Source organism: Larus michahellis, chromosome 9 (genome assembly GCF_964199755.1).
Source record: "Larus michahellis chromosome 9, bLarMic1.1, whole genome shotgun sequence".
Taxonomy (NCBI): Eukaryota; Metazoa; Chordata; class Aves; order Charadriiformes; family Laridae; genus Larus; species Larus michahellis.
The window spans coordinates 42,097,365-42,115,311 of NC_133904.1; the positions used below are offsets into that span (position 1 = coordinate 42,097,365).

General features: G+C 44.1%; 1 protein-coding gene across 1 annotated transcript in view; it reads right to left on the minus strand.

Moving 5' to 3' along the window:
* Positions 1-654: 654 nt before the first annotated feature.
* GPR50 (G protein-coupled receptor 50) overlaps positions 655-17,947 on the minus strand; it is a 42,904-nt gene continuing 25,611 nt past the window's right edge. Inside the window, exon 3 of the mRNA XM_074601215.1 lies at positions 655-5,299. Within this exon, the coding sequence (XP_074457316.1) occupies positions 4,431-5,299 (869 nt within the window). The 3' untranslated portion in view covers positions 655-4,430. The remainder of the gene's footprint in view (positions 5,300-17,947) is intronic.

The window sequence follows — 17,947 nt, forward strand, 5'->3', positions numbered from 1 at the left end:
GAAATACAGTTGTTGCAAGCCACGGGCAGAACCTATTGTCTGAAGAACTGCATGAATACAGCAAAATCTGCTCCAAAACAGAGATGGGGAAAAAAATAAAGAAAACCAGCAGTCCTCGATGCTCCTCACAAAGCTCCTCGATGGAGACCAAGTGTGTGGCAGCCCTCACTGTGCCTCCAGCCCAGGGGGACTCTCTCTGTCCCCAAACCTCCCCTACAACCCAAATGCCACCACGTGCCCTGACCTGTGACCACTGCCTCTCCCACACCTTCCCATTCACAGCTTGTCTGCGGTCTCCTTCCCAGCTGCAATGCTGTTTGTAGGGCAAGGAAATGGATGAGGCGCAGTCTTTGCTTCCATAGCACCCGATGGATAGACGTAGAAAGGCAAAGGGCCTTGGAGGGACACACAGTGATTAGACCAATGGCAGCACAGAGAAAGTTTCTTCCCTCATGGGGAAGGCTGTAGTGCATCAGGCAGATGGGTCACGGGCAGGTGGAAGAAAAACATGTGAATTCAAGGAAATGTCTCAGACGCACTGGGTCATTCTCTTCCAAGTCTGAGCTGAGCAGCTGAGGTATGCCTGAATTCAATTATATTTGTCAATTCAATATGCTTGCTGGGAGTCAACAAAACCCAAGCTGTTGTTCCAAATATTTATTAAAAAATAAACGCAAGTGGAAAAAAAAAATCAATAAGCAGGCCAATGGCATATTTATTACAGTTTTAACAGGTAAGGAGAACGAATCTACTTTATGAACAAAAATAACAATAGGGAAGTATACTGAAGGATTCTTAATCAAATGATGAAATGGAAACAGCATATGCAATATATATTTATATATAAATTTATTGTTTACATTCTTCTTAAATAGATTAAACAACATTCATTAGCAACATCCAAAAGTATTTCTTAGTGGCAAGAGATTCCCCTTCCTTCACAGCAATACCACCTCTCCATAAGTTTATGTCCACTGTGATAATTTTAGAGTTTGGGGCTAGAATACGTATTCAACACCACCAGGTCAAATCCAGAGCAAGTGATCTAAAACCAGTTTATAGGAGATCTCAATGTTATTTCTGTGACTTAAGGCCAGGTATGCAACAGGCAGAACTGGCAGAGCATGATTTAAGCTGTGGGATCTCCTTGAAAGCTCAAATTCGGATTAAAGATAAATTCCCATAGGGAAATTCTGACACTGCTCAGGATTCTGAGTTTAAGACACACTTCCCTTTTTTTGTAAACAAATGTTAACAAAATAAACTCTCTGTACCCTGTTAACCATTCCTTAACATAAAAATAAGGAGCTGCTTGGGTGGTCTTAAAATAAGCCAGTATAAAAATCTATCCTAAGAACTGTCTCTGTATCAAAGTGCTAGCAAATGGCACAGTGTTTTCTGCTTGGAGCCACGTTCCCTGCTTTTCACATTTCATATTGCAGACCTCAGCTCCAGCAGGACTGAGCTCAGGACTCCAACCATGGTGGCTGAATCATCCCAGCTCCAGGCTCACTCTTGGGCAGCCCTCACTTACACATGGACACCCAAAGCATTTCTGAATGGGTCATGCTAGGACAAGCTCTCTGTGTTGTTAGATGGATGGTGCCCATCGCAGACCCATCGCCATGCTGCAGGGCAGTGGCAGGGTCTCCACGTGCAAGGAACTGCTCAGGAACCACCCCAGCACAGCAGGCATTTAGCCTGGCTCCTGCAAAGACCTGGGCAGGAGTCGGGCTCAGACCCCTACAGCAGAAGACGAGCAGATCCCCCCATCACTTTGCATAGTTTGGTTCAGCAGGAACTCTCTGCGAGACCTGGGGAGATGCTCTATCATGCTCCTGCTGCCCCCCTTCCCACCAGGTGCTAGCAGAGACTCCCATGCTTGCCTGTTAGGGACCTCTTTGGCTTACTTGGTTTGGTTCAAATGCTCACTGGCTGCTACTTTGGAGCCTGAATAAGAAATAGTGCAAATACAAGCTTAAAGAAAAAAAAATACCACTTTAACTGAATGTTCAGTGAAGGCAAGAAGACACGGATCCATAAGATGAAACCCCATTTGTGGGGTATATTTGGCAAACCTGTACAAGATTCTTCATGATTGCCTTAAAGGAGTATATTTGGCTTGGTGCTAGATGCTTAAAATTATTTGCTAATGTGATTCTAACTAACACCGTTGTTGCTAATTGCAAACAACTTTGAAGACTAGTCACAGAACACATGACATCTCCTTGGTGCGATGGGACAAACACTTCCTGCAGTTATGGATTCCTTGGTGCTTTTCTTATCCAAGTTTGACTCAAAATGATTTTGTTTGCATGGAATGGCGTGAATTCATCCAGATTGGTTTTGCTGGAAGGCAAACGGACGACATTATTTCTGAGGGTCAAGATACCTTTATTTGGCCATGATTGGGCAGAAGAGGAGGCCAAAACAGAACACAGTTTGATTCCTATTATGGGAGGCTGTCTGTGGTGCATTTTAAAACAATAATAATCTGAAGTGGCTGAGATGTTCGAGTTTGAAACTTTGTGAAGTGCTAGGGTGCCCTATAAAAAGAGAGAACCCCCTTACATTGCAGCAACCTTCACCACGTGGCAGCACGCATGCTGCAGTCCTCACAGAAGCAATGCACCATGCAATGTTTCTTGACCCACATCATAAAGGGGCTTAATTTCTCTCAACTCCTTTTCCCCCCCAAAAATCAGCAGAGGGGACATTCAGCAATAAGTTTGCCTTCAGCAAGCAATGAACAAATGGCTTGTGAACTTCACTAAGGATTAGGCACTTAGTCTGCTCAGGGTTTTTGTAAATCCTACGTACCTCCATCTCTAGGCACCCACATGCTATTATTGCAAAGTCTGGTTCTCAGTGTTTCAGGGTTCAGCCCTGGGAACTAGTCCTGCTTTGACTATGATCAAAGAGAGAAGACTGCACTCTCTGATCAGGAGCAGGGCTGACTGCTGTCCTCATTAGACCCACGGGGCTCAGACCTGCTCCTCTCCATCACACAGCTCCCACCATGCCTCTCAGTACACCAGCGTCAAGCCAGGTTTGCTAGCTTGAGGACAGAGTTGCACTGGGGGAGTTTTACCTGTGATTTTATGGGACTGTTTCAAAGCAGGATCCACACATTTAAAACCATAAGGAGATGAATTCACCATGAAGCTAAGGAAAAAAAACAAGTCATATTTACAGACAGCTGCCGTCACCCCCCTTACAGTCCATTAAAGAAACAGCCTTATCTGTGTCCATGTGCTTGCTTCTAATGTGATAGCCCTTCCCAGCACTTCAGGACATTGTTTCCAATGACAAAGATAACAGAGTTTGGGCTTTAACTGAGAACTGATGCGTGAATGTGTTTAAGTATCTTTCCTCTCCCGGCTCCATGAATTAATTACAGCTTTGTACATGAATAAAATGGAAAAAAATTATCTGCTTTTTTTTTTTCTCCCCCATCATATTCATGTTATGTGGTGAGCAAAAGGAGAGATGTTTGGAACAAACACTTCCTTCCCCTTCTCCCTTTGTCTGCAAGTGTAAATATTACTGGAACTTGAAAACCGGCATCTGCATTAAACAGATGGGACTCCGCTATGTTTATCTTTTTTATGATGTTCATGTAGCAGGGACTTCTGAAAGATGTTTGGCATGAATGCTGGCCATGACAGGAAACTGCCTAAATTAGAATCAGGCTCCAAGTATCTTCCCGCAATTAGATTATGTCACATGTTATACTCTTACTCGTGGCCTGGGAAGGATAGTGCAAGGGTACTTAATGTCTGTAGATATTGAATTAAAATGAGTACATCAGACACTCACTAGGTCTGGCTTTTGCTTGCCTCACATCTAGCCCAGACTAGCTTCTAAACCTTAAGAGAAAAGAAAAAGGAAAACAAACGTACGCAACAGTGGAAGTCATCATGCCCATATGTACGCCTGCTGGCTAATACTGTTACCTAACTGAAAAGGTAAAAAGTCATGCAGTTCACACGTTGTTTGCTATAGTTTGGATTATGTTAATGCTAAAAAATATTATTCACAGGGAGGGGAGAAAGGTTGGTTTGTAATACACGGCAATTTTGCCAGCTCTTGAAGGTTGCATTTCAATCATAACTGCATTTCTCTGTGCGCTCTGAACGCTTCCCTTTTCAAGGGTATTGGCATGCTTATGGCAAAAGCAACCAAACCAATTAATTAGGCACATGGTGAAAGTTAAAAAGAAAACAGAACAAAGACAAAAGTCAGTCATTTCCGTTCTGAAAATCCTTATTCAAAGCCTCGATGTCACAGCGATAAGCTAAGCATGAAAGGTAGCAGACTCCTTCCTTGCATGAGGGGCCCAGCAACACCAGCTGTGAAATGCACACATAGAAAGCCTCTTCTATATTATATATACAACTGTAATCCAGAATAAATAGTACTCTTCTGAATCATAAGTGTATTTCGGCTTGGTTGTTGTTGTTTGTCACGGCTGGAGATGGCTTGCTTTTCATCCCTTCTGTCCCACCCTTGGACACATCAATGAACAGCAGCCTGGGAGTCCGGAGTGTCAGCAGTATCCTTTTGTACTCCTTCCGGAAATTCTGGTTAAGAAGCCCATAGATCACAGCATTGAGGCAGCTGTTAAAATAGGCCATAAAATAGCTCAGGACAAAAAGCCATTCTGGAATGTGTGGCTGCACTTTTGAAGGGTTAATTGAAACAGCAAGGCCAATAAAGTTTAACGGTCCCCAGCAAACAGCAAAAAGGACAAAAACCACAAACATAGTCAAGAAATTCCGGATGTCAGCTGCCCTGAGCTTCTGCTTGCAGTCTTGTCTCACCCGGTGTTTGACTTGAATTACCAAAATCCAGATCCGTAGGTAGCAAAACGTCACGATGGACAGTGGGACAATGAAGTGAACCACCACCACTGTGATGGTGTATGAGGTACTCACCGTCTGGGCAAAGGTACAGGAGTAAATCCGGGGGTCATACTGCAAGGAGCCAACAAAGAAGTTTGGCACAATTGCCACCACTGTGAGTATCCAGGTCAGGCAGAGATAGCAGCAGGTGTTCTTCAAGTTGAAGAGCTTATCGTACCGAAGGCTGTGGCAGATGTAGCAGTAGCGGTTGATTGCGATCGCCGTGATGTTGAAAATGGACCCGATGACACTTAAGCCCATCAGGAAGCCACTTATCTGGCAGTGAACATTTCCCATGGTCCATCCATTATGGAAAATGGCACTCAAGATCAGAGGGTATGGATAAACTGCAACTACAAGGTCTGCGACAGACAAACTGACAACAAAGATGTTGCCTACAAAAAAACCAGAAGAGATGGTGGGAGGTTAGTGTAGGTCCAGATAGACAACTTGCAACTTACAATTCCTCTTTAGGCCTAACTCTTCTCACGGCCTTCACTCTACCCTCCATTTGGAATTTGAAACCCTAGAAAATAAGACTTTGCTCTACTAGTGACAGCAATGGAGAGTAACTAGGCACGATTAACCTGCATATTCCTTCTTAAGAGATTTCTAAACTGGAAGTATTACCCTTAACTCAGCTCTAGCTGTGAGTCAGGTCCCTGTATTCCTCCAAGCTATGTAGGAGGGAAGGATCTTGCTCTCCTTGTTAATCAGCCAGCACAGCTGTAGTGACCAGGCAGCCACCTTGCATTCACTGTCCTGCAGAGAACTTCATTCCTTTAAATACCATATAGGACACACAACTTACTATAACATCACATAGTGGCGCTTTACATAACCTCTGTCCATCGTGGGCCAAAGAATTGGGACAGTGGTTTTCAGTGTTTTATTCATTGCACTGACGGCAGTTGCACTGGAAAGGTCTTTTTTGGTCTCTTGCACATGAATAGGTACATTTTCACCAGAATTTCTGCAGCGTTCATGCTAAGGAGCATGTGTTCTTCCAGGAGCCATGGTGCTTTTTTTGCTTATCTTATTTGGTATGTTTTTCTGTCCCTTTATTATTAAAGTTGTCCAATGCAATATGGAAGGTGAATCACTCCTACACCATCTGGGCCTGGTCAAGGAATATGATTAATAAGCTGCTGCCAGACATCTCTGCAGACTATATGCTGCAGGTTGTCCATTTATGCTCTAAAACAAAGACAGGTGAGACTCTGTGCAAATATAAAATAATTTAAGCTTTGCTGGATTGCAAATGGCACATTGCGTGGGACACCACCTGTCAAGGCCACTGTGAGGAGCAGCCTCTGATGACCCAGGCAACCAGTGACTTCCTAACAGCAGTCACTGCTCATTTTATGAGTCTGGTGTGTTTTTAGGTAGGCAAAAAGCCTTTCTGTTCAGTTTGCCAGTCAGAGTAGAAGAGTGCACTAAGAAAGGGACCTTGAGGTCTTTTGGGAACTCGCGTAACTACAGGACCAGCCATAATCTTGAAAAGGACATTTGTCAATATTCAGTTTTTTGATGACTAGACAAATTGTCATTTCAGGAGGAGCTCAACATTACAGTTAGAAGACAGCACATTAGAAAAAGTAGGGTTTTTTCCTAACTCTGCTACCTTCATGTATATCTGCAGTGGCAGGAAGGAAAATATTACTGAAGTACCAGTAATATTGTAACACCTTATGTTACAAGGTTTAACACAAATGTTTAACACATTTAAGGTGTTAACACCTCTCCCCCTATGTGTTTCGGGCAACATCCTACCCTGCTGATCACACCTACACCTTCTCTTCCAACTCCCATACCCTACTGTCTACCAGATTATATGAAAATAACACTAAAAAGAAGTCCTTTTCTGTAGCATCCATGAAAGGAGACTCTGAGATCTCAGTTCATCTGAGTCACCAGCTTCAGTATTCGGAAAATACACCTAAGGGCTGGCAGAAATCATGGCCGCATTGCCATTGCAGTTGGCTCATTGCTACGTTTGTTGCCAACAAAAACTATCGGGACAAGTGAACAGTTCATATCAGACAACAGAGTCCACTTCACGCTGACTCGAAAACAGTCCAGACTTGAGAATAGCCCACGGCAGAGCGGGGCTGAGACAGCTGACACAGAGCGTCATTTTAAAATAAATATTAGCAGAGGTCATGTGAAGTGCTGAAATCCTTTTAGAAAGAGATTTCCCATATACAGGTTTACCACAGCACACAACTTCTGTGGCTGCTATGCCTCAGTGCTGCTTTTTTGATGATTTAATATCTTACTTAGAGCTTTTTAAAATGCAGTCGCTGAACCTGGTCCCCATATAAATAACTCTATTTATGCCCACTGTCAAAGACAGAACCACCTGTGGTCAGGCTTAGCAGGCACCCTAGAGAGGGAATGCACTTTTACAGCAAAACGTTTATTCGTTCTATCAAAAATATGTTACTTCAACAAAAAGCAAAATGTGTCCCCAGCACCAGAATTGGTGTTTGTAAAGATTTTCCAAAACAATGCTCAAGACAGCAAGATAGAGAGGTATCAGCAACCCGATTTAGGCAACTCTCAGAGGATGCTGGAGACAGACTCCACTGATGGGACCACAACCCTCCTCTTCACTGGACCTATCCCACTTGGATACACATTTATATACACAGGCAGTTGGAGAGCGAACCTCTGCATTTGCTGGGGATGAAAGACAGACACATTCAACCCCCATTTCTGAATCAGGCAAAGGAGAACAAAGCTGGGTACTCCCTACTTAAGACAGCACATCAGTGGATTTAATCCAAAGCTTAGCAAAATCATAAGGAAAATTCTTAGCCTCACATCACTGCCAGCTGCTGGGACAAATGAACAGCCTCTGTCAGTCTTTCTTCACTAACTGGGATAGCTGGGAGGAAGTAAAAATATAGGGGTAAAAAAAAATCTATAAAATTAATATTCCCAGGATGGACTAATAGCTTGGATTCAATCCAACAGCACAGTACTGCGTGTTTTATTTTGACACCACTTCATTGCATGTTGCTCCATCAGGGAGAAAATGAGACTGTTTTATCAAGACAAGAGCTAATAATCTCCTCCTTTACTTGGAGAGCAAACCTGCCATCCTGTGCTCTGTGCTTTGGCTTGCAGCCTTGGCTCTCCTATCAGCAAGAAGGGCTATTGCCCCAGCAGGGTGTCGGGTCCCTGAAAATAAGGTCAGAAAGGTTCACTTGGTACTATTTCACAGAAACAAACCCGTCTTCCATTTTATTTGGCAATGTGGTCAACTTCATACTTTTCTTCCGGTGAGATGAACACGAAGGTCAGACCCTTGTAATAGCCGCTCACCAATGAGTCCTGAAAATCAGTGCATTTTTAACCACTGAGTACTGAAAAGAGGGGACACATTGCATGCCTCCAAACCTGCAGAACACGCCCTTCAAAGTATGGGAACTGTCTGCTGGCTAATTATTAAAATAATTTTGAGTAACTTGAGTTAAACATTGCTTCAGCCTCGCAATCCCTGGTTTGCTATGAGACGACCATGTACTGGGCCCTGTGGCCAAAGGCTCGCGTGCTTGTCCTCTGTAGGATGAGATCAGACCCTCATTCCCAAAACCATTGCAGAATGGGAAGCCATCTAATATGTGGCTTTTAGGGAAGGTAAAAAGCAGTCTCCTGCCAATGATAATCACTACTGTATTTTTTTTACATCTTTCCACTATAAAACAAAGGAGCCCTGCCCATAAATAATACCAGCAGGACTTTATCTCAAATTTAGTTATCTGCTTCTGTGACACTATTTTCAGATGTATCTTTTTGTTGGCATGTGACTATATTTCCTTATTAGCTTTCACATTTTCCATCCTGTTTTTAACTTCTACTTAGTATAAATTGGTTCGTGTGCCACTCTGCTCTATCCCCCAGCTACGAAGGCATACATGAAGAAGCACAAATGGTGGAGAAAGGCAAGTCTGTCACAAGCATACTGGCAATACAGACTTGGCAACCTTTTCAGAGAAGCTTTAAATCTTTCTACATTACAGATGTCCAACACAAAGCTATGCATTATAAAGGTACGATACACTCTTCACTGTTTTTTTTGAAAAAAAACAACCAACCAACCACAAAACAACCTGAAGCCCAGCAGCAGAGCACATTATAAGCATGTGCGAGTAATACAAAAGGGAATTTATCCCAGAACATCTTTCTGCCCTAGTACTCCTGCCTTTGAGCTCCCTCCCTCCCATACTCCTATAATCCTGTCTCTGCTCACTCCAACAGCCTGCTCCTGTATTCCAGCAGTTCCCTGCCTCTCATTTTGCCTGGATTATCCAACAACACAAGTTATCTGGGGACTTATTGTCAAGTCCTGGTGCTAGGAGATGTGTAAAATACCACATTGAGTTCTGCAAATCAATAAACCACATACGTAAAGGTCTTCAATGGCAGGCTGCCTGAACAGCACTTGACTTGCATACAAAGGGACATCATTCTTCTATAGAGATTAACGGAGCATCGCTGTACAAATACAAGGGTCATTGGCTCTGCCTGCCTCAAGAGGCCATTGGAAATCCCTCGGTGCCCAAGCTCTGGCTGCAGAGACATAGCGTCTCCCTGCTGCTCCCACACAGCAGCTGTGGGCTGCCCTTTAGGACACATGGGCTGTGTTTTAGGTACCCTGAACCTAGAAGTGGGGTTAAAAGGCAGGGGGAGAAGGGGAAAAGAGCTAAAATAGTTTTCTGAAAACTGGCTATTTTTCTACATCTCGAAATGTCCAAAGCATGCACCCAAAACTCTTGTTCTCTGTTTTCCATATTAAGCTCTCTTACACTCAACTTTCCTTGCTGAAATATTACAGAGCTGTTTGCCTCAGGTTAACAGAACACAGATGCTCAATGCAGCCTGAAGTTAACACTGTTATCTGTAAACCCAATGCTGAAATTGAAATGTCCTGAGCAACAGGAGTTGCACCAAAGCAAAGAGACAGTTTTGCGGATCAACTTCTGCTCGCCTGGTAGAGTCCAGCTCCAGCTGAGGAGGAAAGAGGGCTTTGCTGTCCAGGCTGCCCCTTCCTGCCAGCCACCTTGCAGGCATCTGAGTTGCTCTCGAATAGCCGGTGCCCAGCATAGCATTTTTGGGCAAAAACCCCCACATACAACAGCCTCAAGCCCAGCAGGTGAGAAGCTGACCCATGCGCGTGATGGACACGAGTGCCATGGGGGCTCACTGCATGACCAGTCCCCCCACTGTCCCAACCTCTTCCCACGAGCAAGATCAGATCCTGGTGCCTCTCCAGCTGCAGCCAGAATAACTGACAGTTGAAGAACAGCAGGTATAAAAACCTGTTGAGAAAAATGTGCTAAGATACACAATGACACAATGCTAAAAGTTTCCTGGAGTGACTGGTATGTTTGTGGTGACACCTTACTATTTATGACTTATAACAAAGTCTTAAACTTTATATTTGTCCTTTCAGGTTTTATGAAAAACTCAACAGACTCATGTCTACAAGGAGATAAACTGGAATGAAGACTCACATCAACCCCACAGAGATATAACAAGGTTCAGTAAACAATTTAAACCATGACTGTAAAGGAAGACTCTGATGACCACTTACCATAACCTAATACTGTCTATTTAACCTTCCAAAGCTTATGCTCACTGCAAAACAGAAACAAAATGTACCGTTTGCCCCAAGCAAAAAGATAAAGTCATAAAAGCTTTATTGAGCATGCAACAGGACTCTTTATTAGCTTTGATAGCCTCCTTTTCTTGTTTGTTTTTACTTGCCACTCGTGCATTTGCTTGTATGTCACTAACCTCCAGTCTGCAGACATGAAATGTGCCCTTGGTTCTGCAAACTAAGTGGCAGTTCATAGAAAACACTTTCAGACCAATTTTATTCTTTTTATAATATAAAGATAACCATTGAGCATGTGCAATCATATTGATCATATAGCAATGTAAATTTAGACAGATAATAACACTGTGGCATCGGGGGATCCTGATCCTGCAGCCCTCACCGACAAGCATTTCTTACATCACAAATTCTAAAGATTGCTCCGGGGAAGACAGTGTCTGCCCCATCAAAGAGCATTAAAAACCATCCTTCTATAGGGACCTACAGCCCACGTCACTGCTCCATCCAAGCTCTTGGCTTCCAGGGCACAACGAACAGCGCACACGCAGCAAGAAAACGGCACATGAGAAATCCCAGATTGTTAATTGTTGTCTCTTTTTAGCATTCTGATAAGCACTGATGCATCTGACGTGCCCATACAACAGCCCAGCGTGTACTTACCTATTTTGACAACCGAAAACGTTTGACAGGGGAGCAGAAGTGAAAATCAGAGAAACTCTCCCTGAGATCCAGGCAACAGGAAAAAAAAAAAAAAAAAATCTGTTGTTCAATTCATTAATCCACAAATTTTAACTGAGGATTTTAATTGTGTATTTAGGGAGTCTGTTCAAAGAGATTAATAAAAAAAAAAAAGAAAGGAAAAAGCATTCAATCAGTTATCTGTTATCATTACTTCATCCAGATTCAGAGGGGGATAAAGCATGGTTTCCTGCAGTTAAACAGGCAACGCAGTTGGGCTGCCAGCTGGTGTCAAATTCTGACTGAGCTGCATAAAATGATACAGAGAGTAATGAACAGACAGGAGAGGAGGTATTACCAGCCCACAGCATCCTTAGGATGTAAGGTTAGAGAACGTGGAAGTATCCAATTTAAGGACACCATTAGGGACACCTAGACAAAAGCAAAAAGCTCCAGAATAATTTAACTTTTTCCTGGCAAAAGTCCTTTGAGACCTCTCAGCACAATAGTGAAGCCAGAGAACAGCAATCTGCTCTGGGCTACGAACAGTTACCTGGTTTACTGGCGTCGTTCCCTACGGGAAAACTGTGAGGACTTAGTGTTGTTCCCTGCCTTGTGCCAGCCCTGCATCCCTGCAAGATCAAGGCCAAGGCAGAGCGGGAGGCAGGCTGCGAAGCCAGCCCTCAGCCTCCTCCTGCACCCTTCCGTGACCAGACGTTTCGGCATCACGACCGCAAGCTTCATTAGCCATCTCATCAGTATGTTGTCACGGTTGCGTGAAAGCTGCCTTTCCCTCTGGACCTGTGAGAAAGACTTGCTTCCAGGAGGAGGAGAAAAACCTCACACTATTTACTGAAGGAGAAAGGACCAGCTCCCAAGCACTTCAATTGTATTTATTTTGTTACACGCCATGTATTATTTTGTCTGATGGTTAAAGAAAGGAATTGCTTACACTGCCAGGTGGAGGACTGGATTACTGGATTTTAGACTGGCTTTTAGGTCATGACCTTTTAATTGTATTGCTGTCAAAAACATATTTGAGCCATGCCTTCAGCTGCAGTGAAAGGCAATCATTTGCTGTGTTCACACCCCAGAGATTCGTAACTCCCATTTGGCTAAAGTCAGACAGATTCAAAGTCATATCTGAGCTCAGAAGTCTATGGAAATTCACTGGAAATAAGAGACCAGCCCTGCTTGTATGATTTCATATCTTTCCTTACATCAGTTACCGTTACATTGCACACAATGCAAAGGAGGTGATGTTTCCCTTGGTCTGACGCAGACAGTATCTGGCTATTCACTCTTGACTGAATAAAAATTGGTTTAATTACCTCTTCTTCTGGACCTTTAAAAAGGGGTCGGCCCTCTTTTGGTACCAGTGCAGAGTGACTTCCCCATTCTCAGAGTTTCAGATATTTTAAAAATTAAGTTTTTAGACCATCCCAGAGAAATGCTGTTTAGAAAGCTTCCCCCTGTTAATCCACATTAATCCTAACACGTCCTGCCCAGTTTAGGCACACCCTCCCAAAAAGGTGATATGAAGACATTAGAAAGAAAGGGGAAACTATGTAAAGTTGACATTTTACCTACCTCCAAAAGCTTCCAGCTTTTTAAAAATACCATTTTCTGTTCATTTACGGGCCTTTTAATGACTTCTTCCTGTGTTTTCCTGGAAGTTCTGACCCTTCACAAGAGGGTAAACCATGATGCTGCAATTCTTCTGGATTTCTAAACTTAGCTCTTGTTAGTGTGATGTTTTCCCTGGATGCAATTATGGCAACTGGATCTGCTAGTAATGGAGGAGGAATAAGTGCTGGTCTTGATCTCTCTCTTAATACATACAAAGAAAGTGCTAAAAGGTACCCCTTCTTCTTATGTGCCCCAGACTTCTGTCATTTAACTGTTACATCCACCAAACTCACAGGCTGCAGTACGGCTATGAGATGGCAAGCCAATCAACTTAAAAACTTGGATCTTCCCTGTATCACTTCCAAATGCTTGGGGTAAAGATGGGCTCGGAAACACCGTCTGCCTTCACAGCACATCCAGCAAGGCTGATGGAGAGGGAGTGTCAGGGGCAGGAGGCCCTTAAGGCCAGTCTCCAAGTTGACCAAGCGAGAGGAAGCCTCAGCACCTCCCTCAGTGCCAGCTGAGCCTGCGGGGCACTGGCTGCAGTGTCTCACTCTGCAAGGACAGCATGGCTGATGGCTACGTATTCCCTATGGCAAATTCTCATGGGAGATGGCAGGTCTTTGGGAAGACACTAAATAAAACCTCTCACAGCTGTAGGAGAGTGCCCTGGTGCCCAAATTCCCACTTGACACCCCTGGCTGCCAGTGCCACCCTCTGAATTCCAGCTCTTTACCCTCCTTTTCTGCCCGAAATCCCTGCGGAGTGGTACTATGCAATTTTAAGCAGCTGCCTAATTCCCATCCAGGCTGCGTAGGGAGTGCAGGCTGATGCCCTTATGTTTACCCTCACACACTGGCCACACGAGCACAGAGACGAGGTCTACCAGCCCATGTTAACTCCAAACCCATTATTTATCAACTGGTTTGTAAAGTGCTCTGAAAGAGGAAAGGCCCTGGATAAATATAAATGTGAATTACTGACAGCATTCATTGAACTGACAAACCAGCATCCATCCTCTCCTGGTCCCAGCAGCTGTACTGCCACCATTTGCCATCTGTTACTATTCTAAAATAAAATCTGTGAACTCAGGCTTAATAGACTTAATAATGCTCTTTTGCTATTGGTGTAGGTCAAATTGTGCTCCTGGCCTGGAAAGGAGCTTCGTGCAAGGAACCAATTCCTAGGCAGCTGAGAGGCAGAGCATACAGTCAGATCTGAATACGCAGCTGATTTTAGCGATAAAAATCAAGTCTGACTGCCCTGGTGAGCCCTGCCGAACTGACACAGCTGAGCCCAGGAGCTGGCTCCTGCTCCTCCTTGTGCTTCACCAGCACGGTTTGTTGACTGAACCTTAGTGACAGCACCAGTCACTACCCCCACGGACCTCCCCTGCAAGGAGCAGATGATACCCTGCCACAGATAAGAGCTTGGCTTGGCCTCCCAGCCCTGCAATCCCAGGGATGAGTCTCTCTCCCGTGAGAACAGTGTTTCCCAGAACATCAGCAAAAGTTTCACTCCAGATATTCCACAGGGTTTTACAGGACTCATGTCAAGGCTGGGTACAGGCAACAAGAAACCATCAATGATATGAGAAACTCAGACTACGGAGTCCCAAATGTATTGCTGGCAGGCATCTGCTTTTTATTTTTTCCTAATGACTTATGAAACTTAATCATCTTTGAAGTGCAATGTGTGGGTATATTAAAAGAAAAAAGATGTTTTTGCAGTAAAGTCCACAGTAAACATGTTCCAACATGAGCCTGTGTGAACAAATGGTTCAAATGGATGTGCTCTAAAACTGATTTCAATAGGGAGTCTAATGGTGGCTAATATCCAACTGGCTTGAAGGAGAATAAGATTTCATGGGACCATAACACCTAAATTACTGGAGGAACCTCTTGAAGTAAGTAGCTATACTGGTAGGCAGCAATACACACATCAAAAGGGAGATCTTGCACTTGTGGATCGTAACTGATGAGGCTGGCAGACACCTCTGCCGTTGACAGCTTCCAGTACAAAAGCATCACTGGATTCTGCTCTTCCGCAAATAATGTTTTGCCCTCAGCAAAAAACACCAGAAAGAATAAAAGATGCTGAAATAAAGGCCATCCGTATAAACCAAAGAAATTTTGAGGTACTTAGCTCAATTGCCTAATCCTGAAATACCCCCAGGTCTGACTTTCTCGTCTGTAATGATAAGGGCAGGCCTACTTTTAGAGTTGTATAATCACCATCAAGTGATGGTGCTTTTAGTCTCCCCTTAAACTTTCCCTCCCTTCCCCTCTTTATCTCCATTGAACTTTTCTCAGCAAGAAATAAATCACAGAGATGTTTCTTCTCTCTGAAACTACGTAACATCCATACCAGGATACCTGAAAGTGGTAACGTGTAAGTTGATCCTTATAAGCCAGAGAGGGCTACATGCCACCCTTTAAATGCTAACCCCGAGAGGACCTCTTAAGCCCATCAGTGGTTAGGAAGGGAGACTCTGTTTGCTCCTTCAGTGTTGGTATAGCCAAGGGAAACCCATCAGGGAAAATGGAGCTGGAAGGGACCCTGGGAGGTCAGCTGACCATTCCCCTCAGGCACAGCGTCTCTTCCTAAAAATTACTGACAAGAGGGAGCATTTCTAGATCAAGGACTTTGCCCTTACTCAAATCCAAGCTGCCTCCTACTCTGCTTGCTACAAAAAGAGGCTTTAGACATGTGCTGGTTGAGCAAGCTCAGAAAAAAAGGAATAACTCAACAGCACCTTAAGTCAGCGTGAGACCTACCCCCAGGCAGGGACAAAACAGAGGGAGAGCTACGGCTTTTCACACTGCCTTGTGCTCCCGAAACGTTGGAATTTCTATCAGTCTTAGAGGACACACTTTTGTTTGCCATCCTCTCCAAAGACAAGAGAAATGGTCAAGATTACTAAATTGCTAAAAGAAAAACCTCACTCGCTCTCTGCAGTTTCTGAAAAGCCCTCTTCCCCAGTCCTAGGTTTCTTTATCTAACAGCAGCATTTTTTAAAGACCTGTCACTCATTACGCATAAGATACTTCCTTCTGCCTCCCAGTCTCTTCAGAACCATTTGTGACTCTCCATTTCCTCTCCTTAGGAGGATTCACTGATATTTTTCATTTAATTGCTGAAATCCCATGTTGTCATCTGTCCCCAGTGAAGTATTTTTGTTTATCAAGAAACTCCAAAGTAACAGAATATTTAAGGATGAAACGAAGCATGAGCTTAATACTGAGGCTTCTTGTGAGAAGTGCTTGCGTCTAAGTGCACACAGAGATGTCATACATTCATCCTGAAATCTTAAGGGTATTTGCAATACCACATATCATTAAAAATACCTTCCTGAGAGGGGAAATTTGACAGGGTTAGAAAGGATGAGAATTTCTAGTCCTCAGCGGGAATGTAACACACGCATATCAAGGTAGGCCAACAACAATTCACAGCGTGTTGCCCACCTTCTTCATAGGGAGCCCCAAAAGCAAGCTGTTAGAAACACAGAGAGGACAGGGAGACCTAAGGCAAGCTTAGCGTGCGCTGCACAGGGCTTTGCAGAAATTCTGTCAAAAAAATTTGCTTGGCGCATTGCCGGCAACGGCTGAGAGCTTTGCACATTAATGAGAAACTGAGGGGAGTCCAGCAAACGCTCTCTGCTTTCTGAGTGGAGCCGGCAGCCCGGCGTGATATGGAGTGTATTTCCCTGTCAGGCACGTGAACACACCGACATGGGTTGTACATTCAGTTGGGCAGCTCAAGAAACACCTCTGAGAGCAAGGAGGTCGTCTTCAGTCCTTGCGCAACTGTGTGAAGTTTTTAACACACTGAAATATCTCAGTCAAGTATCCGTATATATTCTCAGGAATCCAGGGAGTTATTTGCAACATCAGAGCTAGAAGGAAGCAGGATTTGCAGCTTCAGTAACAGATTTACACAGGATAACAGAGACCAGCTCTTGCAGCGAACTCTCCAGCCTGAGCCACCCGAGAACCTCCCCAGGGGCACAGCCTGCCCAGGGTGTCACCGACACCCAGCTCCGGCTGCCACATCGCCCCGGATCCAGGATGGGGAAGGTGCACCCCAAGGAGGATGGACCCATGTCTGTCAGCTCAGCAGGTGTAACAGCCTTCATTTGGGAGCACGGTGGAGAAACACGTGGTGTCGACAGCACCACAATGTAAAGCAAACCTGGAGCGACTGGCGAAAGCCAGCTCCTCAGCGCCAGGAGGGCAGGGCGTGGAGTTTAACTGCTAATTAGGACAAGGCAGTAGCAAAGGGTGGAAGAGGAGAAGAGGTCGGCTTTGGTTCCCCTGGGGTTCAAAGTCTTTCCCAAATTCAGCTACATAACGCATCCTTCAGAAGGAGAGCGATGGCTTTTTCTACGTTTAGCAACAAAGCAGAAACTCTCATGCCGGCACTGCCTTCTGATGCTAACCGTCCTTTTATCATTTATTCAGGAATAAAACTGTAACAAGGCAGATTTATATCAAATGACAAATAACAGCTGTGGGGAAAAGAAAAAAAGTGTCGCACTTCATTAGAACTCTGTAAGACTCTGACAGCCGGAAACACACCACCAAAGTGGCAAATACAGCCGAAAAGACAAGACAGAACTCACAGCATCTGTTAAACCAAATGGGAACTTGTTAAAACTAAGGGCCATTTTCCCCCTTTCATATTTAGTCTCAAAACACCACGTAAAGAAATTCAACCTCTTATAAAGACAGGCTCAGTCACTAGTGCAGAAGTGACATGAGACCCTTGCAAAGATTTCAGATTAAAAGGTAACAGTTAATACCCAAGCAGTTCCTAAAGCCCTATGAATATGTTAATCTGGTATCAGCTGCAATCCTCTGATATTAAAGTAATAAATCTTATCAGACTGAATTTTATCGTTATTCACTTGGTGTTTTGATATTCCTTAAAAATATGCAAGCATTCAACATGAATGACGCCAATGGGTCTGTAGCATCAATACCTATGCCATCCTGGACCAGGCTACAGGTTTCCTTCTTCCCAGCTAACTCGAGGCCATACCTGCCCCTGAGTATCAGCACTCCCAAATTCTCTACACCAGCAGGCACTGGTTTCACCCACGAAGGCTGCT